The sequence below is a fragment of the Canis lupus genome, chromosome 9 (assembly GCF_048164855.1).
Source record: "Canis lupus baileyi chromosome 9, mCanLup2.hap1, whole genome shotgun sequence".
NCBI lineage: Eukaryota > Metazoa > Chordata > Mammalia > Carnivora > Canidae > Canis > Canis lupus.
The window spans coordinates 64,525,002-64,552,336 of NC_132846.1; the positions used below are offsets into that span (position 1 = coordinate 64,525,002).

The following is a 27,335-nucleotide window of genomic DNA, read 5'->3' on the forward strand; positions in this document are numbered from 1 at the left end:
TCAATTTACTAACATACAGAATAACACCCAGTGCCCGTCACCCATTCACTCCCAACAAATACTTTTAGCAGGAGTATGTCCTAAATGCGGCGTGGGACACACTTACGCTACACAATTCCTTGCTGTTTATCAGAAATTCGTATCGAGCTGTATGTACATCTTGTCTTTTTCTTTCCAAAAAATCCTACTTGTAGGGCCCCCTGATTGGTACACTAACATGTCCCTCAGGTCAAGGGGGCATTTCTAGCCCCCCAACTAGAGGAATAAGTGAGTCTGCACCCCTTAGACCCTACCATGCAGAGACGGGACTAGGGGCTGCTTCTTTGTCAAGTTGGGGCAGTGGGAGGCTGCCCTGGGGACCAGAATGTAGCCTAAAGATGAGATCGACCCAGACATCTCCCCACTTGCTGGCATCAGCCCCTAAAACATCCTCAGGAGCACAGAGAGGCATCCAGGTCCTTGCTCCCAAGAGCAGGTCCTGGCCATTAGCAGTGACACAGCCCGATTCTCAGCAACTTTGAGGTCACAGCAGAGCCCCAAGGAGGTTGGCAACCGGGACAAGGACATTTGGAGGGAGAGAAGCCGTTAGAAAGACCTGGAGTCCTCCTGCAAACTGTCGAGTGGGTTTGGAATCAGGATTTGAACGCCCTTTCTGTGATTCTGGGCCTCAGCTCCCTAGAAATTAAATTAAGGACTTGCTCATGGCCCTCAGACAGCGAAAGACAGGGTCAGGGCCCACCTCCCAGGCCTAGCCTCTCGTCCTCTGAATTAGTCAATAGTTGTTGCCGTAACATATCCCAAAACACACAAAGGCTCACACACAATAGTGTGTTCCCTGCTCTTGAAAATCCACACGCAGCCGCTACTCTTCATCGACATGCGGCTCTCTGCCCAGAGGTGGTTCAGGGACCCAGGGACCCACAGACCCGTGTCTGCAGGTGGCCCGGCCACCACGCGTCCCCGCCGCATGCGCACTGAGATGCAAGCAGAGATGGCATGAAAAGTGACACATGGAACATTCTACCCCTGGACCTGGAAGTGTCAGACACTCCTCCTCACGTGCTGTCCTCTAGCCCTCGGTCCCCGGCCTCTTGTCACTTCAGCCGGGCTGGGAAATGTTTTCTGGCTCTGTTCCCAGGAGGAAGGGGAAACAGTTTCTGTGATAGCCAGCGGCCTCGGCCCCCCACTTCCTGGCCCCGGGAAACCATACAACTGACAACACCAGGGTGGGGGGGCTGCAGGGAGGCCCCAGGAGAAGGTAGCCCCAAAGAAATGAGGCCGTGGTTCTTCCTTTGGATCCCCCTGGTGCCAACTAGGTTTCGAGTTTACACGGTGTATGTGGGGAGGGAGGGCACAAAACCTGGCCGGGGGCAGGGGGGGAAGGGGAGCAAAACAGAAAAGGAGGGTCAAGGCGTGTATGGAGTGGCCAGAGAGGGGGGCCCAAGCAGGGTACCCACCGTGTCTGCAACCTCCGCCAGTTTACAAGGGCCATTTCCACTCAAGTGGCCCCTGGACGGGACAGGCAGTGGTCGGCTCCCAACCTGCAGCCTTGTCCATCACCTGCACCCTGGTCCCCTGGCTCCCAGACATGGTGTGGCCAAGGGGTGAGCACTTGACTCGGAGTCCGCTGACCCAGGTAGGCTGCTTCCTGGCTCGTGGCCTTGGGCAAGAACGTCATCTCTTCTGAGTCCAGTCTATGTTCTGTTTTCACTTAATGACACTCCCGGGGCACCCACTGAACATGTGGCCTTGAGTGTGCTGGACTCTGAGGACACCGCTGAGCCCCCCCACCCCACCCCCATGGCTCACAGGTACTTAACAGCTCCGTGCTGTGGCTGCTTTTTAGGAAAACAGGTGGGTGGGGTCTGAAAAGTAGATAGAACTGCTTGGAGGGCAAGTTGTGTTCCTCTGCAACAGAGCATCTCACCAGAGCCTTGCCTGCGGCTGGGACGGCGTGCATTCCAGCCAGGTCCCCGTGTTGGAGGCGCCCCAGATTCCGCCGGGAACATGGGTGTGCTCACCGCCTCTCTGCTGAGATTCTGGCTAGGGGAGATAGCTGGGTGCCTCCGTATATTGCCTGGTGCAAAATGAAAATGCAAGCCCTGTGTTCAGAGTCATCAAGATTGCAAGGCAGCAACAGCAGAGCACGAGACTAAGCATCCTTGAGCGTGGGCTCCTGCGCGCCTGCACCTCCGTGACATGTTGCTGCAAAAAAGCATTTGTAAACTGTGAAGTACGGGGTAGGAGAGGCTCCTGAGGGGAGCAGGAGTCTCAATGAGCACGTGGATTAGTGGCACCCGCCCTAAGTCCGAGCCCCGAGTCCTGGCCCCACTCTGGGGTCAGACTGTCTGTCCTCAAAAATGGCCAGCTGGTCCTCCGACCTTGGCCAAGGCCCAGCCACCCTGTTCCCGGGTCAGAGGGGTTGGCAGCCTCAGGGCTGGGAGGCACAGGCTGTCTGAGAACTGCGGGCTGCGTTCGTGATGCCCGAGGACGCCCGGTACTGGGAAGGCCTCTCAAGGCCTGGGGACCCGCTGCCCAGCCCCGCACCAGCCCCTGCCCCGGGAAAGCGCTGCTCAAATGAGGTGCCTCTGTGCATCCAGAAGCTCCCAGGGCCCCAGCGTGCTCAGCGGGGCTCATGGATGGCCCTCCTCGGAAGCCCCCGGGATTTCATCTGGAAACGCTCTCCAGGCTTTGGGATGCCTGGAATTGGTAGGTTGAATGACGGCCTTGAAACCCACACTGACCTTCCTCCTCATGCCTGGGAGGTCCTGAATGCCCCTCAATCCAGCCTCAAATTCGTATGATGTTTCCTGTCCAGTCCAGAGGTTCCGTAGTTCAGAAGTTGGGGTTCTCGGCATCTCCCAGGGCTGAACTCAAGGCCCAGGCTCTTGTCTGGCGCGGCTGGGGAAGAACCTGCTTCCAGGGTTGTTCAGGTTGCTGGCAGAGTCGGTTCCTGGAAACCACAGGACTGAGGTCCCATCTGCTTGTCACCTGTTGGCCCGGGACTTCTCCGGGCTCCCTGGTCTTTGCTCCATGACCCCTCCATCTCAGCCAGTGAGGACCTCCCTCACTTTGAATCTGTCTCCTACGGCAAATCTCTCGGGATCTTCCTCTAGGGGCCCGAGAAGCTTTCCAGGGCTCCTGTGATTAGATGGGATCCCCTGAGGAGCCTCCCCTGTCTCAAGGGCCACCGATCATAGTCTTAGTTACGTCTGCAAAATTACGAGGGGGTACCCCATCATAGTCACAGTCCCAGCACTGGGCTGTGGGCCCAGAGCACCATCTGGTCTCCCCCTTCCCTCCCCACCTACCCCCTTTCTTCCTTGCTTTCAGGTCGTGGCACTGTCCTGGCCGCCACCTCCTCCTCTCTCGCTGCTGCTCCTGCTTGGTCTCCTGCACCATGTTCCCCTTCCTCCACCACCGTCAGCACTTTTATGAACATCAAGACTCCCTTAAAAAAAAAGATACGCCCCAGACGGGGACACTCAGTATCCCCATTCCAAGGCAGCTCGTGGCACAGAGGCTTAGGGCCTTGACTCCCAAGCTCAGCAAATGGAGTCACTGCCCTGGGGTCAGGTAACCCCCTGGGGGGACTTTGGAAAGCACTGGGTCTTGTCCACAGGGAGGGTCAGCTCTGATGGCTGGGGGTGAAGATGGGGTGGGTGACCCAAACAGGCTGGCGCCTTTTTCCAGCTTGGCTGTAGCGCATTCAAGAGAGGGCCTGGCCTTCACCAGAAATGGCTGTGGCCCCGAGTAGCACAGAGGCCAGATGTGGGAGTGGCCGGGCCCCAGGCAGAGTGACAGTAGTGGCAGCTGGTGTTTGAGCACCTTCTACGTGCTAAGCTTGTGTGTCTACCGGCTTATTTAGTTCCCACAAGTACCTATGAGGTCGGTACCATTGGTAACCCCATTTTACAGAGGCTCAGCGAAGTTAAGGGACTTGCCCAAGGTCACGCGTAGAGCAGAGCTGGGGCCTTCCTTCAGGCTCCTGACAACCGGCTCCATCTGTCCTCCAATGTTGTTAACGTGGTTGTAAGAGCCAAGGGACTGTGTGGGGAGCGGCTGAAGCAGGACCAAAGGAAGGACGCTGTGGGGCACACATGTGTGCATTCTGCATAAGGAAGAGCGGATGTTCTGGTGGTCAGAGTGGCCCAGAGGTGGACAGGGCTACCTTGGGAGGGGATGAGCTGCTTGTCGTCAGATAGATGCAAGTGAGGAGGCCACTCTCTTTTTGAGGCCCTGATAATAACAGACCCTGTACCAAGTGCCTTCCACTCAGCCATCTTCAGACCCTAATAGCTGTGTCACTTAGGTACTGCTGTCCCCACTTGTAGATGAGGAAACCAAGGCTCCAGGACATTAAGTGACTCCCTGAGGGCTCTGCAGGTGGTTAGTGGGGAGCTCTACTTATACCCACAGGTCTCCTGAGTGCCTGCCGGGTGTCCAGTACTACTCCTCTAGAGCCTGAGGCTCCAGCGGGGACACTTTCCCACCAGTCCTAGCCCCCATGGACATCACACTCCAGGACAGACGATCCAGAGTAATGAGAACTAAAATCGAACTTACCAAGAGTGAGGGGGAGACCAGAGGTCCACCGGAGTCAGGGTTGTTCGACACAGTCAGGGAAGGTCACTGTGAGATGGTGGCACCTGAGCTAGATCTGAAAGGCAAGGAGGAGAAAGCACTCTCAAGGGCTAGGAGATCAGCGCTCTGGGCAGAGAGAACCACAGGTGCAAAGGCCCTGGGGTGAGTCCAATGTGGGAGGAATGGCCACAGGGGACCATTTAGGACCTGGTCAGCCAAGGTTTGAAGTTTATTTGTAGTTGTTGGAGGATTTTTTTTTTTTTTAAATATTTATTGGGCAGCCCTGGTGGCCCAGCGGATTAGCACCTGCCTTCAGCCCAGGGCATGATCCTGGAGACCTGGGATCAAGTCCCAGATCAGGCTCCCCCCTTGGAGCCTGCTTCTCCCTCTGCCTATGTCTCTGCCTCTCTCTGTGTCTCTCAGAGCTAAATAAAAATCCTTTAAAAGAAAAAAAAATATTTATTTTAGAGAGTGTGTGTGGGTGGGGAGAGGCACAGAGGGAGAGAGGGGCACTTAAGCAGACTCTGCTGAGCGTGGAGCCTGACGCAGGGCTTGATCCTGAGATCATGACCTGAGCCGAAACCAAGAGCCAGATGCTTAACCAACTGCACCACCCAGGTGACCCTGGAGGACTTTAAAGCAGTGGTAGCTTTAAACCAACCCGTAGCAGCTGGAGAGCCACCTGTTAAATCCTCAGGACTCTTGCAAGCAGGACCGTTAACTATTCGCAGCTTAAAATCAGCGGTGGAGGGAGTAGTTTACACCATGGAAATTGGCAAGCAAATGTCCAGCTTTGCCCCCTGGGAGGCTCAGAGTTAAACTTTTGCCTGCATAGCGCTGGTTTGGAGCAGAGAAATGGGGAGGTTAGGTTTGCCTTTGGAGGGGCGCCCTCTACTGGGTGGAGAATGGCCTGCAGGGGACAGAGCCCCGGGATGGCCTGCAAGGAAGGCCTGTGTGTCCATCCACGTTGGAGAGAGGAGGGTGTGGACCAGGGTGGGCCAGCGGATGGGTTCAAATGATTCTGGAGGCAGATCCGATAAGCCTTGCTGACAGGACCCTCATCACCGAAGCTCAGAGCAGGGAGATGGCCCGGCCAGTGGCGCTCCAGGGACGTGGAGGTGTGACTGGATCCGGGTCTGCGGGCCCCAGGCCTACTCCGTCCCCTGCGCCTCAGTGTTTCCCTGCGTTGCCATGAAGATTCTTGCTGGGGGCTGAGAGGACAAGCTAAGGACATCCCTGGCTGCCCGGCAGAGCCAGGTGCCTGAGGCCAAGCAGCCCCTCCCCACACCTCTTCTCGGGAGGGCGGTTCCTCCAAGATGCTGCAGGTGGGAGTGAGGGGAGCCGGGTGTCAGCATCACAGACATTGGAAGGTCCAGCCTCCCCTGGGTACCCAGGGGCCACGGCCAGGGTCTGCGTCCTCCCTCCTCAGAGGGCCCAGCCTTCAGAGAGCTGCCCCAGAGACGGTGTCAGGGGGGTCCCAGGACCTGCTGGGGGTGACCGACCCACTCAGGGACCTGGGTTCTGCCCTGGTGCTGGGCAAGCAGGAGGGCGGAAGCCGGGCTGGGGGCCTCAGAGGAGGAGCCGTCATAGCACTGCTTCCTGGGCCCTGGGCTACTCTGTTTTTTTCTCTCCTCAGTACCTCGGGTGGGAGGCCGGGGATAGGAATACATCTCGGAGACCCTGTCTCAGTAGGGGAGTGGGACACTGAGCAGAGCCAGGTCTTAGCAAAATTCAGGCAAAACCAATAGGCCACGCTTGTCTTCCTTGCTCCACCCCTACAGCCACGCAGGTTCACGCACACTCCACAGCTTCCCTGAAGCCACTTTGCCAGCCAACCCCGGCCCCAAGGCTCTTAGAAAAGACTCCTGTGCTAGGGGGTCGCCACCATTGTCACAACCTGGAGGCAGTGAGAAGGGAAGGACAGGAGCCAAACTAAGGCTGATTGAACACCTACTATGTGCTGTGCAGGCACTGTGCTGCTTGCTGTTCTCAGAGTTACGGTCATAGAAAAATTTCCCCTCACCTCCTACCCCTAAAATAAGCCCTAAAAATCTTATCTATACCCTCCTAGACTTTCTTCCATGCACACACACATAGGTTGTTTTGACAAAAATGAGATGATGCCAACTGTTCGATGTAGATGATGTCATTTCATTCTAGGTACTATAATTATCTCCACTTTACATTTATTTTTTTTAAAGATTGTATTTATTTATTTATTCATGAGAGACAGAGAGAGAGAGAGAGAGAGAGGCAGAGACACAGGCAGAGGGAGAAGCAGGCTCCATGCAGGGAGCCCGACGTGGGACTCGATCCCAGGTCTCCAGGATCACGCCCTGGGCCGAAGGTGGTGCTAAACTGCTGAGCCACCCGGGCTGCCCTTATTTATTTATTTATTTTTAAAGATTTTATTTATTTATTTTGAGAGTGAGGGCACAACGGTGGAGGAGGGGAGAGTCAAGGAAGAGAGAGAGAGAGAATCTCAAGCAGACTCCATGCTAAGCGTGGAGCCCAAGGTGGGGCTCAATCTCAGGACCCTGAGATCATGATCTGAGCTGAAATCAAGAGTCAGATGCTCAACCCCAAGGCGACTCTGCACTTTACATTTAAACCAGAGGCTCCGAGAGGTTGTGTGCTTTTCCTAAGGCCACACAGGTGGTAGCCCTGCTTGGCTGCACAGCCTCAGTCTGCATCCTGAGCATCACCCATGCACGGCTGGGCAAGGGCTGGTCTTGTCCCTACTGGGGGCATTTGGGGCTATAGGGCAGGCAGGGTTGGAATTCTGGGCGGGAGGCCTGATCTGGCCATCCCTTTGGCTGCCCTGGGAGACTCAAGCCCTGGGGTCAAATTCCAGCCGCAGGAGTCCTTGTTAAGGCCTTAAAAATGGGGTTCTATTGCCATTTAACTGTGGTTCTGCCCATAATGCGCACCCCCAGTCCCAAGGTCGTCAGCTATCTGTACAGACAGCCTTGTCTTGGATTTTCCTCCCTACAGCACAGGGGAGAGAGGAGGTGTGTGTGGGGGGTCCCTGCCTTTCTCCACCTTGATCCTCTTTTCTGGTTTAAAGTTCCTTGCAGCACCATGAATCTGCCCCTAATCAGGGAACAGTGGGGTCTGCAGCCTGTGGGTGAGCGTAGAGGTGGGGAGGAGAAGAGGAAGAGCCAGAGCCCAGCAGAGGCTGAGGCAGGCTGGGGGTGGAGTTAACTAACAGGTGCTGGAATCTCGAGACATGAGTTCAAATTGTCGCCGAGCGCCTACGCACGGGCCGCGCTCAGAAGAGCCCACCCCTGGTTTTGTGTTCCACCGCTGCTGTCTTGAAGTTCTTACTTTTTTAAAATAAGGAGCCCGTCCCTTTCAGGTCGCACTAGGCTCCATGAATCATGTAGCCAGCCCTGCCACCAGGTATTAGCCATGAGCCTGGGCAAGTTCCTTTGCCTCAGAGACCTCAGTGTTGGCCTCTGCAAAATGGAGCCATACTGCTAGTGCCTTGGATGATCTTTTTTTTTTTTTTTTTTTTTTTAGATTTTATTTACTTATTCATGAGGGACACAGAGAGAGAGGCAGAGACACAGGCAGAGGGAGAAGCAGGCTCCATGCAGGGAGCCCGATGTGGGACTCGATCCCAGGACCCTAGGATCACGATCCGAGCCCAAGGCAGATGCTCAACCACTAAGCCACCCAGGTGCCCCCTTGGAGGATCTTTCTGAGAAGTGAGAGGCTCCCAGCAAAGCACCAGGCAGCGGTAAATCCATGATAGTTTTCACTCCCTGGTCATCATGGCAGAGTCGCTCTTTGGGGCCTGACAGGGAGAGAGGTTTCCAGAGCCCCGGCAGTCTGTCTCCCAGCCTCGTGTGGGTGTGGGACATTTGAGGCCAAAAATAAAATCCTTACGGGAAGCAAATTGTTCCATCAAACCCACAACCCCCTGCCTGTGGCCATCTTTGGTCAAGTAGTTTAGAGCCTTAAGTGAGCGGTCCTAAGGGTTTCTGAGCTGGGGGAGAGATGAGGTGGCCAGGCAGCTCCTGCATCTGCTTAGGGCCAGGGGAGGGCAATTGTCACCCTCACAAGTGAAGGCATGGCGCCCAGAGAGAGTTAATGGGGTCCCGTCCCTCTGGGAGCAGCCCCCCTCGCCCCATGTCCTGGCTTGGGGGATCCCCACTGGATCGGTATCCAAGTCCCAGCAACCCAACCTCCCAGACTCTCTGGAGTCCTGCCTTCCTAGCTCAGCAATTTCCCAACAGCGAGGTGGTGGGCAGGTGTCTCTTGGGCCTCAGTTTCCCCACTGTGAAAGAACAGCTCGGGCCTCGTGGCATGCCACATGACATTAGGCCCTGCACGGAAAGCCTTAGGAGTGTCCTGACAGATGTTAGTCTCACCTCCACTGAGCCCGGAGTTGCCTCCAGAACGCCCATCTGACCGTGCCCCTCCTTCCTTCAGCTGTTTGTCGTCTTCAGGATAAAGTCCAAGCTCCCTGGGCTTCCCTGAGCCTCTGTGAGCCAAGCACCTGCTCAGCACCCATTTCCCAGCCTCCCGCCATCCACCGCCTGGGGTTTGCTCTGGGCAACTTCCAGCCCCCAGGGCAGCACCTAAGATGTGACTGTCGGTCAAGCCAGGGGGCGGGCACATGACCAGGCTCAGCCAACTGGCTGCCTTCTCTAAGGCCCGGATTCTTGGGGGTAGGGAAGCTGGTTCTGCTGACTCTCCGGGCAAGCCCAGACCCCAGACCTCTGTGCCTATGACCAGGATTTCCCCTGCGTGAAGCCAAGGCCAGAACCAGGCCCCGCTCACCTTCGTCTCTCCGTTGATGCTCATCAGAAGTTTGAGAGGCTCTAGAACCATGGACAACAGACAGACACAGCTCCCTTGAGACCTGCTCGGGGACTCCTGGGCCGGCGGGGCCTGTGTGCCGCTGCATCGGCCCCAATCCCTGCCCCTACCCGGTGCCCTTTCACCTATGACCCCAGCCCCTGTCCAGACTCCTCCCTCCTCCTTTGCCCTCACCCTGGTCCCTCTCTGCCCCAGCCTTCTTCCCAGTGAAACCCCTGCCTCAAGCAATGACTCCCCAGGCTGCCCTCTGTAGGGCCCTGACTGAATGGGGGCCTTTCTGGGGGGGGAGCCTGGACAGCTTATAGTTGGGGCATCAGGGGGTGGGCAGCTCCCCCAAATGCCACAGACCCAGCAGGGGATGGGGCCGAGCCATAAGGCAAGGGCAGGTCCCAAGTTGAGGACCTGAAGCTTCCTTCACCTTGCTCTGCCCCCTGCCCTGGGCCGGATATGGTTCTAGCCATGGGCTGAGCTGAGCCTTTATGGGTTGCTGGGTGTCCTAGCTGGGGAAGGGCATGCGCTGCAGCCACCCACAATCAGGTAGAAGGAGGCAAAAGGGACAGTCCTGGGACATGCCAGTGGGATGTGGGCAGCCCACACAGTGGGGACCTCTACCAGGGCACCTGGGTGGCTCAGTTGGTCAAGTGTCTGCTTTTGATTCAGGTCAGGATCCTGGGGTCCTGGGATCAAGTCCCCTGTTAGGCTCCCAGCTCATCAGGGAGTTCACTTCTCCCTCTCCCTCTGCCCCCACACCCCACTCAAGTGCTCCCCCCCTCAAATGAATAAATAAAATCTTAAAAAAAAAGCTCCCTACCTTGCCTATAGTTGACCAGCCTGAAAGAAAGGTCAAAAATAGCCTGAGTCTCCCCTAGGGTCATTGATGCCTTTGCCCCTTGTCCTTGGGAACTGAACCAGGGAGGCCAGGGATAGGCCACAGAGAGGTGGCCCTCCACCCGCAGACAGATCCTGTAATGGACACGTCACAAGGACGGAGGCCAGGATTATGAGGTCACAGCCCAGGGGTAGCTTTGTGCTCCTGGAGCCACTAGTGAGTGCAGTGGGGCCCCTGCTCCTTCCCCGTGCTCGTGTCCCCAGGTCTGATGCTCGGACCCAGAGCTGACCGTGCAGCCCCTCCCTCCTCTCTCTGCTCTGTCCCTGTGCTGGTCTAGCAGGTGGCCAATGCATGGCAGGCCTAGGGAGACTTTCCTCTCCTTTGGGCCATAACTGGGAACCAGACGTAGGCAAGCGGTCCGGGCGCTCTTTGCCAGGCTGTGCGGAATCCAGCCGTTAGGTAGGCAACCTTCCAGCCGGACCACGAGCTCATTCAAAGCGTCTGTCTCGGCCCCCACGCAGCTTTGCCGAGCTCTGCACACGCGAGTATGTGATGCTGCTGAATGCACGAATGGGTGGAGGCCGGGGCTAGGACAGGGACGAAGCTCTCCTCCCCACGAGCGCTGCTTTCGGAGCCAGCCCCCAGCCCTGGCCCTGGGACGGTCTCCGGAACACTATTGGAAATCACCTGTTGGAAGTCCTGGGCGTCTTGGCGCCCCCAGGACTTGTGGTGATGGGGTCGTCCCAGTTACAGGGTGGCCAGCGCAATAACGCCACTACAACAAAGGCAAATCCGGCCTCTCCAGGGCTGGGGCCGTAGCTCAAAGACCCCAGACATTGGCCTCAGTGAGCCTCAAGTCCATATCCAGTCCTGCTGTATGTCCCTGAGCTGGTCACCAGCCCCCTCTGAGCCTCTGTTTCCTTTTCCATGAAGTGGGGATGTGACCTGGCTTCCGGGGGACAACTGCGGAGATCAGGAGAGAAACTGTCACCCTGCCGGTTGCCACTGCTGTCCCTCCTCTTCCCACCTGGCCCACGTGGGCCTTGTCCTGCAGCGGGACGACGGTGGTGAGGGGCGACGCCGTGGCCATGGACACCAACAAGGGGGCTGGCCCCAGCGCTACCGGCGACAAAGACAGGGACCTGCAGATGCTGTTACAGGAACTCTGGCGGCTCCAGGCAAAGTACGAGACGAGCCAGGCCCCGCTGTGCCCCTGCGCCAGGCCCAGTACCACCCACAGTGGGCTAAGGGGCTGGAACGGAGCAAACGCACCTGGGGGCCAGGCAGGGAGGGGACGACGAGGGGGCGATCCCTGGACATAAACAGGAGGGACAGCGGTGGGGAGGGCAGTGGGCGGCTGGGCTCCTGCCCCTCGAGCTCGGACCCTGTGGGCTTAGTCTCCTGTCACGGAGGCAGGCCTGCCGGTGGCCCTCCCCTGCACCTGTCAGCTCAGCCCCTCTAAAGTCAACCCGCGAGGCTGTCCCCCCTCCACCCCTGGGTCCTCACCCCTCAGGCAGCCTGTCAACTTCAGGCTCCCCGTGAAAGCCTGAATCAGATACAAAAGGCTGTGTCTCTGAGCAATTTTATGGAGAAAAGGTCCAACTCTGCCATCAGATTCTAGTAGGGCTTCCGACCCCACTGAGGCTTAGCACCGTGGTGTGCAGGGTCCACATGGTATTTGTGGAGCAAGATGGGTTTTCCCGGCCTTCTCCAGGACCGAGTGGGTACAGTCCAGTGGGGCCCGAGAGGCAGAGAGGCCTGCCTTGGGGTGCTGAGCAGTCACCCCCCACTTCCCTGGAGGCTCAGCCAGCCGGCCAGGGCGGGTCCTGCTCTGCCTTGGTCCTTGACCGCTGCCCTTGACTGAACTCAGAACAGGTGGCCCAGCGGGGACTCAGCTTGCTCGGGGGCTGGCCTGGGCCTGCACGGCTGGGCAGCAGCACACAGTCGTCCCCCCTCCGGGGGTGCTGGGCCCCCCCACCTCGGATCGAGGGCTCACTATGTCCTGGGCGCCCTGTGCATGGTCTGGGCCAGCCTGAGAGGGAGGGGCTCTCCTTACTGTCCTTACAGACCCAAGCACAGGGGTGAGGCCTCTGGCCAGGTCCCACCCGAAGGGCTGAACTCCACCCTCCCCGTGCCCCTTCCTCATGGCCTGACGATGGCAGCTCTTCCTTCGAACTGTGGCTCAGTTTACTCGGCAGGAAATGGGGTGGAGAGGCTTAGGTCAGCGGTCCACGGCCGGGGGTGAGGGTTAGAGGCCCGGCCAGCGCAGGTCTGCACAGGAGATCCACAGAGAGTGGCCTTGCAAGAGGTCACGGCCTGGGAGCCCCCAAACCACGTTCCTGGGTCTGCCTCTTGCTGTCACGAGATGTCTCTGCAGGCAGAGGAGGCTGGAGAGAGAGGTGGAGAAGCACAAGCTTTTTGAAGACTACCTGATGAAGGTCCTTGAGAAAATCCCCAAGGGTACGTATGGCCCTTCCTCTCCGCTGCCGCTCCAGCCTTGGGACCAGAGTGAGCCCAGACTCCGTCTGCAGAATGAAGACCCACGGAGGCCGATGCCGCGGGGGTTTGAGGGGCACAGGTGCTGAGCGAGCCACCAGCGCTGCCGGGGGGGGGCCTGTGGCGAGTTCCCCAGGTCCCGGTTTCCTGCTCTGTGACTAGGGGAGCAGCACCTGTTGTGCGGGTCGGACGAACTCATCCTTCATAAGTCCGTGCTGTGGATCACGACCCACTGAGTGCAAGCCACGATTGCTATGATTTTGCGTGTCCTTGGTTTTGTTTTTTGTTTTGCCGTTATCGACAAAAATTGCACGGACACCAGAAATGGGCTTTGTGTTTTGTTTTATCTTGATTAGTCCCGGAGCCTGCTGTTGTCAGTGCCAGAAACTTGTTAGGAAAGGGCAGGGGAACAAATATTATTTTTTTAAATATTTTATTTATTTATTCATGAGAGACACAGAGAGAGAGAGAGGCCGAGACTCAGGCAGAGAAGACGCAGGGAGCCCGACGTGGGACTCGATTCCGGGTCCCCAGGATCACACCCTGGACTGAAAGCGGCGCTAAACCGCTGAGCCACCCGGGCTGCCCACAAATATTATTTTTATTATCATTATCTCAACATCATCAACAATAACTATTCCTGCTTATTAACTATTTACTTTGTGGCTAAGCTCTTCAGTAAATATTTTTTTACCCCTTTGTATGAGCTTCTGAGCCTTGTGTTATCCAGGCTCAGAGGGGCTAAGGAACTTGCCCCAAATGCCCAGCCAGGAAGTGGTGGCGCTGGGTCTGACTCTGGTCTGACTTCAGAGCCGCTGTGACAAGTGCTATGGAGATGAGAGCCCCCAAAACTCTGTCCTGAAGCTCAGGAAGGCTTCATGGAAGAGGCGGCCTCTCCTGGGGCGCAAGTGAGTTCAGCGAAGGGGAATGGCATTGCGGGCGCAGGGAACAGCACACATGTAGGCCGGAGCCACAGCCCTGCGTGGTGAACTGAGGGATGGCGAGTTCCAGTGGGGCACCAGGGCCTGGCAGGGGTGCTGGGAGATTTGATTAACATCAGGAAGCTTTGAGCACCAAGCCAAGGAGGGGTGAAGGTTCCGGGTCAGCATGGGGCTTGAAGCAGACTCGGCACTCAGGGCTGCTTCTAAGGCAACCTCATAGTACGGGGCAGGGGGCTTCCTAATTTGGCAATTCAACCCTGCTCAACCCATCCAGGATGGGTTTCCTCCAAAGCTGGGGACCCTGCCGCTCACGACAGCAATAATTCCTGTTGCGGGCTCCCGCGGTTAGCACTTTCTCCTTGGGGACCGTGTCACTGGACATCCTGGCTCTAGAATCTGGGTTCTCCGCTGCCAGGTGGCCTTTCTCTTGAAGAGGCAGGAGGTGGTGATGGTGCTGAACAGCCGCGGACGGGTCCTGCTGTCCTGGGGTAAGGCCTGCATGGGTTGCCTGGCACCTCTCAACTGTGGGCTCCAGCTGGAATTTCAGGACATAGGTCCCATCCACGTTGTGGGCATCACCCCTGCAGGGGGCAGGTGAGGGCTGGGCTGTCTGTCACCACCCATCCCGCCATGGCCCTGTCTCCACAGGTCACTACGAAGGGGAGGAGCCAGATGAGGCGCTGGTGGGGACCATGGTGGAGCATTACGAGAAGCTCTTCATAGTCAGCCAGGACGTCCAGAAGCATCTGGAGGCCCTGTCCGAGATGAAACAGGTCATCTGCCAGAGGCTGGAGTCTCTAGAGGAGAGCCACAGGGCTCTTATCCCGGTAACAGCTCTCCGAAGCCTGGTCCCTTGCCCTGAGGCCATAGAACTGGAGACAGAGGGTGGCCCGTCCCTCTGCACCCCGGGGAGGCCTTGGAGCAGCGGTGGGCTGCTGAGAGGGTCTGGGTGGGGCTGAGAGGTGACACTCCAGAGCCTTGTCCTGTTTCCTTTCCCTGTCTGCTGGCTGGCTCGGGGTTTCTCCAGAAGCTTAGCTTGTTTCAAAGGCGTTCTTGGTGGTAGAAAAGCCCCGAGTCCTAGATTCAAACAGACCAGTTCGCGTTCCATTTCGGTCTCCAGCTGCATGATCCTGCGCAAGTGTGGACCCTCTCTGAGCCTCGGTTTCCCTATCTGTCACATGGCAATGCAACCTAGTTAGTAGGTGGCCATGAGCACTGAACACCAGCTGTACCAAGTAGGTGCCCTGAAGTCCCCCCTCTCTCCTTTTTGGTTAATCTTAAAATAAATAGAACTTTTGCCAGGAGGCCTGGGCATTCCAGCCAGGAGAAACTGCCCAGGCAGAGGCCTGGCAGGATGACCCTGCGTGTTGCGACTGGGGCCTGGGACCACCACGGAGGGGAAGGGGACCTGGAGAGGCAGGCTGAGGGTGGCTGGATTCTTGCCAAGGGCCATTTCGTGATGTTTGCGGCGAGTCTCTGCCCCCTGGTGGCCGCACTGAACACCTACAGCACTTTGCACCTGTCTTCCTTGGGAGACCCGGACCCTTTAGGGTTGGGCAGGGCAGGGTGAGATGCACTTTACCTGCTTTTTTGCCTCATTTAAATCTCACCCCAGGGAAGCCTGGGTGGCTCAGCGGTTGAGCGTCTGCCTTTGGCTCAGGGCCTGATCCTGGGGACCCGGAATCGAGTCCTGCGTCGGGCTCCCTGCATGGAGCCTGCTTCTCCCTCTGCCTGTGTCTCTGCTTCTCTCTTGTCTCTCATGAATAAATAAATAAAATCTTTAAGATAAATAAATAAATAGATAGATGATAGATAGATAGATAGATAGATAGATAGATAGATAGATAGATAGATAGATAAATCTATCTCACCCCAGCACCTGAAGATAAGTGCTTCAATTCTTAGGGCTGAGACAAGGGGAGACGAGGGGAGCATTCGTTGGATCCCATCTTTATTTAAAATGTTAATATTTTGTCCCTCATGGAATTTTTGTATTAACTATGAGTCTTTAAAAACTATGATTTTTCTATTCATTGGAGAGAGAGAGCGAGAGAGAGCACAAGCAGGGGCAGAGGCAGAGGGAGGAGCAGACTCCCTGCTGAGGAGGGGGCCCAACATGGGGCTTGGTCCCAGGACCGCAGGATCATGACCTGAGCCGAAGGCAGATACTTTACCAACCCAGCCACCCAGGCGACCCTAACTTTGATTTTCTTAAATAAATGTTGGATTAAAATATGATTTATCTTAATTTATCTTCGTTTTAAACATAAGCTGGGTTTTCGATACCACCTTAAATTTCGCATCTTAGACGCAGTTGCACTCTTCTTCCCACTTTCCAGGGGAGGAGACTGAGACGAGGAGGAGTGAGGACACCTGTGTATGTCCCATGTCCAAACCCACCCCACAGGGCCTCACTGGGGTTGCAGCCAGCACAGCCCAGTGCAGAGCAGGCTGAGCCATGGGAGGCCACCCACAGCCTTGCTCGCTGGTACCCTCCGGGCAGCCCCCCAAGGCCACAAGGGGGGAGACCCTTGAATCTGGTTATGGGAGGAAAGGAGGGTCTGGGGGAGCGAGTCAACATGCAAACCCCAGTCAGCCTGGATGCCTTGTCGGGTATTTCCTGATGCCTTGAACAGTTGGAAGATCCAGAACTTCCCCTCTGCCCACGCTCACCATGGCTCAGACCTCCCCAGGGCAGTGAGCACCTGGGTGGGGGCGGCGGGACCAGGCCCAGGGCAGATGTCCCAGCTGTGCCCGGGTGACCCAACCTCTCCCATCGCAGAGCCTCAAGATCCAACTGTGTCAGCTGCAGAAGCGGTGTCACCACCAGCAGAAGCAGTGGCTGCAACTGGAACACCGTGTCACCTCCCAGAAAGACATGGGCAGCTACAGTGTGAGTCCAGTCTGCGGGATGGGGGTGGGGCAGGGCTGGGGGCTGCTGTCTCCTCTAGAAGCATCACCCCCACCACACGCAGATCACACACCCCGCTTGCCTCGCCCTGGTGACTGCTTTGAAGGGGCTTCTCTAAGATGGGGCAGAGATTACAGTTAGGAAATCTGAAGGCACAGAGAGTTTAGAGCCAAGCTCTGCCAAGAACCAGAGCTGGGATCCCCCGGCCCAGTCCCAGAGCCTGGCGTATGCTGGGTGCTCACCCAGTCCTCCTGTGGTTAATGATAGGACAGTGGCATTTAAGTGAGTGGTTATTATGCACCATCGCCAGTAATGGTTAAGTCTCTGTGCTCATCACCCGGCAGAGCTTAGCCCAGGGCCTACCCTGGGATAGGCACCCCTCAACGTGGGTGGGTTCTTACCTGTTATCTATTTCACAGATGAGAAAAGTAATGTTCACAAAGGGGAAGTCATGGCCAAAGTTCATGACCAGGGGCCAGGATTTCTGGGCTTAAACTCTCCAGCTGCTCCTTCCTGGCCTTCGGAATGGGAACAAGTTACCCTCTGGCCCCTGGGTCCTCACTTAAACCAGAGCCTGTGCCCTCCCAGCCCCAGGGGCTGCTGGGAAGACACCAGGGCCAAGGCCAGGGGTGCACTCCACCGGGACAGAATGTGGGCAGCAAATGCAAGGCCCTCTCAGTCCCCGTGTGATCCTAATTTGGAAGACAAGGGGGTTGGGGTCTACATGTTGCCGACCTCCAGCCAAGGGGCTTAGAGACAGAGTGGATTGGCCACTGTTTATAGAGCCCCTTCTGGATCTTTCTCTTCAAGATGGGAAGCAAGGCCGCCACCACTGAACACAGCCCTGAAGACCTGAAGTCTAGGCCTCCAGTGCTGCCCAGAGTGAGGGGCTCCGGGTTCCTCCATGACCCTTCCCAGCCCCTGCCCCAGGTGTGGACCACAGGTGTCTCCAGCCAGGAGGACCCCCTGGGAAGGTCATTCAATGTCCCTCATGGCTGGGAAGAATGCTCAGGCCCTGACCTGGGAGGGACTCATCCAAGGCCCTTGGGGCGGGGTGGGGGGAGAGCACAGACTGGGATGAGAAGGTGGCTTCTCCTGCCTGAGCAAGCTGGGGGTGAGGGGGATGCTGGGAGAGGACCAGAACCTCCTCTTCCTCCTCCTCCTCTTCCTGCTCCTCTTCTTCTTCCTCTTGCAGAACCAGCTGCTCAACTACGTGCAAATGGCCATCGACAGCATGGTCCGGCAGTGTTCCCCTTCTGCCCGCAGCACGCCCAGGACCATGGGCCTCTTCTCTAAGCTCGACCTGATTCAGGTGAGGACTCCCTGCCGCCCCAGGCTGGCCTCCAACCTCGGCCTATCCTGGGGCTCAGCTCATGGTGCATTCGCATTCAGCCCCCAGGAGCCAGTCCCTCCATGGCTACACGGGCTCCTGGGGCAGTAGCTCTTGAGGTCTCTATTAGTCACTCAACAAACTTGTAGTGAGCTCTCATCTGGTGGAGGATCAAAGGGAGGTGCAAAGGAACTGCTGCCCAGCCTGGCCTTTCTCTGTGGCCACACCCTGCACATCACACACATGGACATTCGTGCACTCTCTGTACACCTAACAATACATGTGAAGCACCTGCAGACAAACATACTGAGATGCCACGGGGATGGCCCCACATTTACACTCCCATGTGTGCTCTGGGAGGCCGCAGTTCTGTGACTGAGGGAGCCTCTCTCTTGCAGGGTCCTCAGTTGAAGGCTCAGACTCTCGGTTGAGTTCCCTGGGCTTCCCCGTCTCACCGCCCCCCAGGACCAGGCCCCCACCTGCCCTGTATCGATGCTTTGGTACAGGGGACATGTTGTCACACTGGCTTCCACTGACCACAGAGCATGTCTTTCTTTTCTTTTTAATAATGTCTTTACTTGGATACAATCCACATGCCATACCATTTTCCCTTTTATTTTTTATTTTTATTTTTTTCATTTTCCCTTTTAAAGCATAAACCTCCACGTTTGCGTTTTTGGTTCAGTCAGAACCCGGCAACCATCACTACTACCCAGAACATTTCTTCACCCCAAAAAGGTACATTCTGCATCTGGTTTCTCTCACTTGGCATAATGTTTTCAAGGTCGATCCATGTCATAGTATGAATCAATACTTCATTCCCTTTGGGGGCTGGATAATATTCCACTGTATGGAAACACCACATTTCCTTTATCCATGAGTTGATGGACGTTTGGGTTGTTTGGGGGTGTTTGGCTATTGTGAGTAATGCTGCTGTGATGTTTGTGCCCAGGTTTTAGTGTGGACATAGGAGTTCAGTGGTCTTGGCTAGACACCCAGGAGTAGAATTGCTGAATCGTATGGTAACTGTATATTAAACATGTTGAGGAACTGCCAAACTGTTTTCCAGAGTGGCTGCACGATTTCACAATCCCATGATGAAGTGAGGGTTCCAGTTTCTCTACATCCTGTCCACGCGGGGTATCATCCGTCTTTTGTAATTCAGCCATCCTAGGAAGTGTGAGGTTATATCTCACTGTGATTTCGCTTTGCATTTCCCTGGTGACTAATGTTGTTGAGCATCTTTTTTTTTTTTTTTTTTTTTTTTTTTTTTTTTTTTTTTTTTTTTTTTTAGTTGAGCATCTTTTATGTGCTGATTGGTTATTTGTATCTCTTCTTTGAAGAAATGTCTGTTCAAATCCTTTGCTCATTTTTAAATTGGATTATTTGGGTTTTTTTAATTGTTGAGTGCTAAGATATATTCTAGATAGAAATATTATCAGATATATGTGTTTGCAAATATTTCCTCCCTTTCTGTGGGTTGTCCTTTCATTTGGTGCCCTTTGCAGAACAAGAGGTTTTAATTTCGATGAAATCCAGTTGGGCTGTTTTATCCTTTGGCTACTTGTCTTTAGGCATTGCATCTAAGAAACCATTGCAAAAGCTATAATCCAAAGTCGTGAAGCTATACGCCTAAGTTTTCTAATAAGAAATTTATAGTTCTTGCTTCAATATTTAGGTTTACAATCCATCTTAACTTGTTTGTGGTATGGGATAGGGGTTGGATTTCATTCTTTTGCATAAAGATACTCAGTTGACCCCATACCAACTGCTGAAAAAAAACTATCCTTTATCCCTTGAATTATCTCTGCTGCCTTGTCTAAAATTAATTGACTGCCAATGTGAAGGTAGATTTCTGGACTCTTAATTCTATTGCATAGGTCTAAATGTTTATCCTATGCCAATACCACACTGTCTTGATTACTGGAGCCTTGTAGTAAATCTTGAAATTGGGAGATGTGAGTCCTCCAACTTTGTTCTTTTTTTTTTTTTTTTTTTTTTTTTGAGGTGGTTCAACTCTTCTATTAAGGTATGTTTGCATCATAAGCAGAAGCTCAGTGGCTGGGTGGGTTTCAGGCATGGTGTGACCCAGGCTCACTGGCTGGCCTGGGACTCATCCTCTCCATACTCTGCTGTTGGTGGACTTCAATATTGGCTTCACATTCTAGGTCTCAATTTGCTCTCCTTACTTGACACAGGCTCAGTGTTGATGTTCAAACACAGGATGTTCGGTTCCTCTGGAACACGCGGGGCTGTGTCCCTGCCCCAGGGTTGTCATAGCAACAGCCAACAGTCAGCAAGCCTGCATCTCTGTTGAGAAGGACTTCTCACGAGCTCTCAGACAGCACCAGGGCTGCTCCGCGGCATGGTTCCAGGGACACCATTCACATCGTTGGCATCCCCTGGGGCACAACTCATGTTATTCATATTCACATTGTGATATGAATGATGTAGTTTTCAATAGGGGCACATTTGTCTAAGTAGTCACAGTGCATTAATTTCATCTTCCTCCCAAGAAAAGGGAAGAAATTACACGGTGATGTCAAGGGGTGCCCTGGGTCTCCTGCAACAATCACGCAACTAAGACGTATTGAGTCGCTCAGCATTGTGCTAGGTAAAGAGTCAGAGATGGAAGGTCCTTATGAAAAGAATGTCTCTCAGAGAGGGAAGCTGAGGGCAGTCAGGGTGGGCTTCCTGGAGGAAGCAGTGAAAAGAGGCAAGCAACCACATTCAGGAAACCACACCAGAACTTGGACTCCGCCATCCAGCTTGGCCACCCGTGGGCTGTGCTGCTCCAGGTAAGTCGCTTAACCTCACTGAGCTTCAATTTGCCCATTGGCCAAGTGTCACTGATACCATACCCTTTGCAGGATGCTTGTGAAAGTTAACCAAGGTGTAGGTCACCTCTGATGGTGCTTTGGTCCTTGGGAAGGGGTGTCAAAGCACCAGCAGGTGAGAGAGATCTCGTTTTCCTCCCAGGAATTTATGTTGGACAAAATGGAGACAATAAGATTTATCTCACTGCTCATGGAACCCAGAGTATGCTGGTCAGGGGACAGTCTCAAGGACCCCAGAAGATACCCCAGATCCTTCGGGAAATGCCCAAGGGATCAAGACTCAGTTCCCAGAACCCCTTTTCCAGGCACCCAGACTTCAGACTGCTCCAGCCTGCACTGACCCAGCTAGTGGCCATGCAAGCCCTGCCAGCATCATGACCATCTTCTTACCTGTCCAACCTTCTTTTCTCATCACAGCACCCCCAAGTGGGCAGGAGTCAGCCTTGGGGGTGGGGGTGGGTGCTGTTCCCTGTCCTGAGGGATTAGTAGGCATGGAGGCTGGGAATGAGGAAGGGGTGTGTGTGTGTGGGGGGGGGGGGGGTGTTCCCCGGTTGGACCCAGCAGCCAGGTGGGAGGTCTACTCCTGGGGGCTAAGGTCACATGCTCACAGTGATCAGTGGGTCTAAGAAGAGTTGTAGATAGATGCCCAGATTTTAGGGATATCCAAATCACAGACACTCTCATACAGAGCCACCCAGGGCCGTAGGATGCATGGGAGCTGGCCTTGCCCACAGCAGCCTGGGGAGCACAGTAGATGGGGGACTGAATTTTCTGCTCGGGGTATCTCATCACTGGTTCTCAGAAGCTGAATACCGAGTCAGATCTGCTGCCTTCCTGAGAGTCCCAGAGCTGCCTAAAGTGAATGCTGCTCTCAGGTAGACGTTGGCCAGGCAAAGCCCTTCCCCAGGCTGGTTTTGCCACCTGTAGGATTGGGTGAGAGAGTGTCTAAGGGAGTCCCCTCCCCAGTCTGCATTTTTAGGTCAGTGTCAGAAGGGCTGGGTCTGCATGGAAGGCACTGGTTTGGTTTTACTGTGTCACTGGTGTAAAATCCTCCTAGCAGCACCTGCAGCCCTGGAAAGAAGTTAGCTCTGGAAGTCTGCGTTGGTTTATCGGTTTGGGTAAAAGGGGCCAGTTACGAGCAACTGATGAGCTGCCACAGTGGTCAGCAAATTGACTTTCAAAGAAGAGTTTCAGAAAAGATGCTGCTATGCAGTCAACAAACACAGAAGGTCTCTGTTTCTCAGGGGTTGCTGGGAGAGGGGTCAGGAAGCTCTGAGGGAGGGAAGGTGGGAGCTTGAATGGGTTGTAGCTGCCAAGTCAATCAGGGAAGCTACGTACGTATAATAAGACTGAGTGTGGCCAGGTCTCTACGTGCAGCTTCACCAAAGGAGAGCCGAGGAGGGACCATTGCTTTGAGTTCTGACCTCACAAGCCTTTGGAGCAAAGTGAACGTCTCAGGTCGGGCTCCAGTCAGGTTTGAGAAGGCCAAGGTGGTGGGACGGCTCTGAAGGTCAAGCGAACACAATGGGGAGGGTCTTCCAGTTTGGCCAGAGCATGAAGAGCCTGACTGGTGGTCTGAGAAGGTGGACTGTAGACCCCTCATGGGGTCCATGGACCGGGCTCCAAGGTTGGGGCTTGGGTCTGGAGGCCACATGTAGGGGTGTCTTGGTCCACTCGGGCTGCTATCCCAGAAGCCCGTAGACCAGGGCTTCACACCACAGACATTTACTTCTCATACTTATGGAGACTGGAAGTCCCAGACCAAGGCACTGGTGGGTTGGTTGCATGGCGAGGGCCCACTCCCTGTTCTCAGATGGCCGTATTCTTGTGTCTTCACGTGGTGGCAGGGTCGAGGCGCTCTACGGGGTCTTTCTTATCAGGGCACTAATCCCACTCATGGGGGCTCCACCTGCAGGACCTACTTACCTCCCAAAGGCTCCACCTCCTAACACACCAGAGGTTGGGATTTCATCACGTGGATTTGGGATGGGAGGACTCGAGTACTCAGTCCCTCGCAGGGAGGCTCCCACCTTCTTAACCTTTCCCGGTTCTCCCTCTGCCACGACAGTCTGCTCACCAAAGAGATCTAAGGCATCCCATCAATCCCCTGTGATGCGGGCATGTGCTAGGTCAATGGTTCTTCGATTCCAACATTCATTGGGAAGACTTGCGAAAACACAGAGCGTGGCCCTACTCCAGGTGCTTCTGATCGAACAACCTGGGGTCTTAGAGGCCTGAGGATTTGCATTTCTAATGTGATTCCCAAGAGATGCTGATGCTGTAGGTGCTGGGATCACTTTGGGAACTGCTGCTTTGGAGGAATAGCAAATCCCAAATGCCTAAGCCAGCTCTGCTCCTCCCCCTGACTGGACTTCAGTGTCCCATCTGCATGACAAGACTGGACCTGGCAGCATGGGAGCACCATCCCCACCCTGTCTAACCTCCCGGGTGGCAGGGGACATATACCTTTTTATAGGCCCAGGGCATGGTTCTCTGGCTTCCTGGCTGTTCCAGGTGTGAGGACACCTGGGGTGGGGGGGCTGTTGTCCTCCTGCCCCCTGCCATCCGCACGCTGGGCACTGGGTGTGCATTTGGAGGTCTACTTCAGGTATTTTGTCACACTCCTCAGGGAGGGAAGAGGATGATCAGAACAGGTGCCTGGGGTGGCAGTGGCCTGGCCATCAATCTACATTTGCAATGGGCAGCCAGGTCTTTCAGGAGCTCCCAGCCTCCACTGAGAGGGGCTTGGGTCATGAAATAGACGGATAGGGTGCTGGGCTTGGCGATGCTGCTGCAGGCAGGTACTAGAACGCCGGGGTTTATCCTTTCTGGTCTTTGTGGTCAAACAGAAAGCTATCTCAGCCCCAACCCTGTACCTTTAAAGTGCTTTTTCTTGGGTTTCATGTTAGCTGGAGAAAGGCCTTCAAGTGCATTTGGAGAAAAAAGCAGGGGTCAGGTACCTGATGAAATGTCATCTCATCTGATTGCCCGATCAGATCCTGAGACCCCAAGACCCCAAGACACCAGGTGGTCCAGGGCTTGGACACTTTGTGACACAGTGAGCTCATTACCTGCCAACGGATTCCAGCTTTAAGTAACTTCAAGTGTGAGAAAAATTCTTCCTCCACACCATCCTGGGAAAGTTGGTTTATTGGCAAATGGTTGGTGCTGAAAAGCTTGGACATTTGGTGGGAAAATAAAATTACGTCCTCTTTCTAGACTATACACAGTGGGACGTTCCAGTTCCTTTGAGTGGTTGCTTTCCAACTTCCACATCATTGAAACTACTACGACAGTCGCTAACCACGGAGATGCCTGGAACCTATTCTGGAAAGTGCTGGTTCTGAGGTGGGGCCCAGAAATTTGCATTCTTAGCCAGGCAGTTGCTATGGCAGTTCCAGGTGGTTCCAGGCAGGAACTGGGCAGTTCCAATGAGATGGCTCTCCCAGCATAGGGTGAGAAATACCGGGTATGCAAATGCCCAAAAAGAAGAAAACCTGGTCTGTGTCGCCCTGCTCTTCGGTCAGGAAGCACTTTGGAAGCATGAAAGCCACAAAATTTTTTTTCTTATCCCTCCAGAATCAAGGGGTTCTTAGGGGTACGTTCCCTCCATAGCAGAGCTCACTGATGATAAACCCGTGGCGGGGGGTGGGGGGTGCCAGGGGGGATCATGTTTTAAGCCTCTGATTATGTCATAACCTACTAATATCCTATTGGCCAAAGCAATTCACATGGCCAACCCATCATCAAGAGATGGAGAGGAAGGCAGCCTGGGTGGCTCAGTGGTTTAGCGCCGCCTTCAGTCCAGGGCATGACCCTGGAGACCTGGGATCAAGTCCCGCATTGGGCTCCCTGCACGGAGCCTGCTTCTCCCTCTGCCCGTGTCTCTGCCTCTCTCTCTCCATCTCTCTCTCTGTCTCTCATGAAGAAATAAAACCTTAAAAAAAAAAGAGAGAGAGAGAGAGAGAGAGAGAGAGAGATGCCCACCAAGAGCCTCCGGCAAGTGCGTGGAAGTGGACACCACCGCGGGACAGTGAAAACTTGGGACCCCTGATTCAATCTGCTGCACTAGGTGGCTATTAACACCTGCCTCCTCCCGAGGATCATGATCCTCTCACCGATAAGCACTGGTTTAGTGCATATCCTTCCACTCTTTTATATAATTTTTCAAATTCCAATATAATTTTTTTAAAGCTTTTATTTATTTATTCATGAAAGACACAGAGAGAAAGAGGCAGAGACACAGGCAGAGGGAGAAGCAGGCTTACTACGGGGAGCCTGATGTGGGACTTGATTCCAGGACACTGGGGTCACACCCTGAGCCCAAGGCAGACGCTCAACCGCTGAGCCCCCCACTTTGGTGTATCCCTACACTTTGGTGTATTCTCTGGAGTTTCTGCAGTGAGCATGGTGCACTTTTATAACTGGAAAAAGAAAGCTTTATTGAAAAGTTGGGAAGATTAATTGGAAACTAACTCTTCTTGGCATCTCACAGATCCTCCCTTTGGTGTCCCTGAGAAAAAGGCTACCTGCCAATTTATTCACCTGCAGGACCATCTTCAGGACTGAAGCCAATGTTCTCAGCCCCCTGACTATTGCCTTTCGTCCGCGTTTGAGGACTCTGGCTCTGAATTAGTTTCCACTGGTCTCTAGCCTTAGTTTTCTGGCTCCATGTTACAGAAGGGGAGGCTGCAGCTCCGCGGTTAAGTGGCTGGCCCAAGGCGACACAGCCGCTCAGTGGAGGAGCGGGGACATTAGCCCCAGTCCACGGGCTCCAAATGGAGCTGCCACCTAGAAGATGAACGAGTTTTCATTCTCCTTCAGCAAGTAGTAAGAAGGTAAGAATCATGAGTCGGAAAGCCGGTCCGAGAGGAACATGTCCTCAAAGTCCTTCTGGGAGGGACAGGGTTTTTCTAAGACAACCGAAATGAATACTTTAACTCAGAGAGGTGCAGTAACTGGCTCCAGGTCACACAGCAAACAAGTGGCGGAACCCAAGCCTGGCTGACCTCAAAGCTAGGGCACTTTTCCTAACTCAAGTTTCTAGAACTTTCCCCCAAATTCCTCTAACGGCAGAGGAGAGTGAACCCACACTTTGGGGAACCTGGTGCTCAGGCCTGAGGGGAACAGAGCAGCTATGCACTTTTGTTTCATCTGAAAAATTTTTAAAAGCTGATTCGCATTGTGTTTCATAATATGTTATTCATATATATATAATCATGTTTTCTACCTACAAAATATCTTTGAGGACAGCAGATGCTCCAGGGAGCTGTTCTGTGTGTCTGCTGTCCTTCCAGTTCTGGCTGATGGAGCTCTGGGAGGGGAGGGGCCGGGAGAGTGGGGGAGCCAGCACTTACCCCATACCACCTCCATTATCTGTAAGCACAGGCTCCCCAGAGGCCTAAGGAGTTTCCAGGGATCACAGAGCCCTGAACTTTTCCATTTTTCATGTCCTGGGAGATGGGATTCATGGGATTTGTTCGGGCACCGAGCTCTGCTAACAGCCCGTGCTGTCTCCTGCCGGCTCTCCCACCTGTCCCCTGGGCCAGCAGACCTCGCGACACCCTGGACCCTCCCTCCTGCCATTCTACACCCAGCCCGCCACCAGGTTCTGTCCATACGGCCTTCTCCCGACACTGCACACTTCCCTGCTCTATGGGCCCTGTCCTAGTCCCTGCACGCTCGTCTCCGGCCCGGAGGACCACAGCAGCACCTGCCACGAGCCCCCTGCTCAGTGTACTGTGGTCACCTGGTCCCTGCCCTCTGGGACCTTACCCAAGGCAGGCACACAGGAGGAGTCATGCCCTGTGATCAAGGGTGGGCCGGGAGTCATGAAGTGCTGAGAAAGAGACTAATGCTGGGGGCAGGGAAGAGGACAAATGACACCTCCTCCAACCCATCCTTTAGATTTCAGCTCAAAACTCACCTCCAGACAAGGCCAGAGCCCTCAGTTACCTGCTCCCACCATACGCTATCCTCTTTCTTTCCAGCACTTGCCAGAGTTTGCAATTAGACATTGTCTTGTGTGGCTAAAGCAATAGAGAAGACGGTGGGGTGGAAGCCCCACTGGGCCTCCAACGGGGGTCTGAGGAAGTGATGGGGGGGTCACCCACACGGTTCCCCAGAGATACAAGTATCATTAATCTCATTTCATAGAAAAGTGAACTGTGGCTAAGAGCAAGAGAAGCTGTATTAGTCATCAGAGGCTGCGTAACAAGTCACCCCCAAACTCTGCTGAAGATAATGAACATTTATTACCTCCTTATTATTCCTGGGGTCAAGCATCTGGGCGGGGTTGGGTCCTCTGGCTCCAGGTCTCTCCACTAAGCTTCAGTCCAGCTGTCAGCCAGACCTGTGGCTTCGTCTGAAGGCTTGACCAGAAGAGACTCAGCTTCCAGGCTCATGCAAGTAGCCATTGGGAAAAGTTCCTCACAGGCTGTGGGACTGGGGGCCTGAGCTCTTCACTGGCTGCTGGCTGTTGGACCACCAGGTGGCCGATGACAGAGAAGGGGGAGCAAGCAGGACAGAAGCCACAGTCCTACTCTCAGAGGTGGCAACTGGCCACTGAAGTCGAGCCCAC

General features: G+C 54.7%; 1 protein-coding gene and 1 long non-coding RNA gene across 17 annotated transcripts; one reads left to right on the forward strand and one right to left on the reverse strand.

The window, feature by feature from the left end:
- Window positions 1–10,389, reverse strand: LOC140640420 (uncharacterized). Of its 9 annotated transcripts, XR_012037152.1 has the most exons (9): window positions 10,223–10,389; window positions 9,373–9,413; window positions 8,961–9,073; window positions 7,912–8,383; window positions 4,567–4,660; window positions 3,945–4,111; window positions 3,312–3,451; window positions 2,745–2,953; window positions 1–2,205 (listed from the first exon to the last, which is right to left on the reverse strand). It is a non-coding gene; the product is annotated as an uncharacterized lncRNA (long non-coding RNA). The 9 variants fall into 9 exon arrangements; XR_012037153.1 differs by lacking the exon at window positions 3,945–4,111 and having other exon boundaries at window positions 10,223–10,388; XR_012037149.1 differs by lacking the exon at window positions 7,912–8,383 and having other exon boundaries at window positions 10,223–10,378.
- Window positions 10,390–10,440: 51 nt separating this feature from the next.
- CCDC197 (coiled-coil domain containing 197) lies at window positions 10,441–25,882 on the forward strand. 8 transcript variants are annotated; one of them, XR_012037144.1, is made up of 9 exons: window positions 10,441–10,785; window positions 11,174–11,423; window positions 12,618–12,700; window positions 14,326–14,504; window positions 16,460–16,570; window positions 17,399–17,518; window positions 17,784–17,900; window positions 20,117–20,716; window positions 23,752–23,843. XR_012037144.1 is itself a non-coding variant. In XM_072839770.1 (9 exons), exons 2-9 carry the CDS (start codon window positions 11,329–11,331, stop codon window positions 23,847–23,849), a joined length of 888 nt encoding a protein of 295 aa, XP_072695871.1. In that variant the 5' UTR covers window positions 10,441–10,785; window positions 11,174–11,328; the 3' UTR covers window positions 23,850–24,386. The 8 variants fall into 8 exon arrangements, 7 of the variants coding, with proteins under 7 accessions (XP_072695871.1, XP_072695875.1, XP_072695874.1 ...); XM_072839770.1 differs by lacking the exon at window positions 20,117–20,716 and adding an exon at window positions 18,572–18,656 and having other exon boundaries at window positions 23,752–24,386; XM_072839774.1 differs by lacking the exons at window positions 20,117–20,716; window positions 23,752–23,843 and adding an exon at window positions 25,436–25,882.
- The last annotated feature ends 1,453 nt before the right edge of the window (window positions 25,883–27,335 follow it).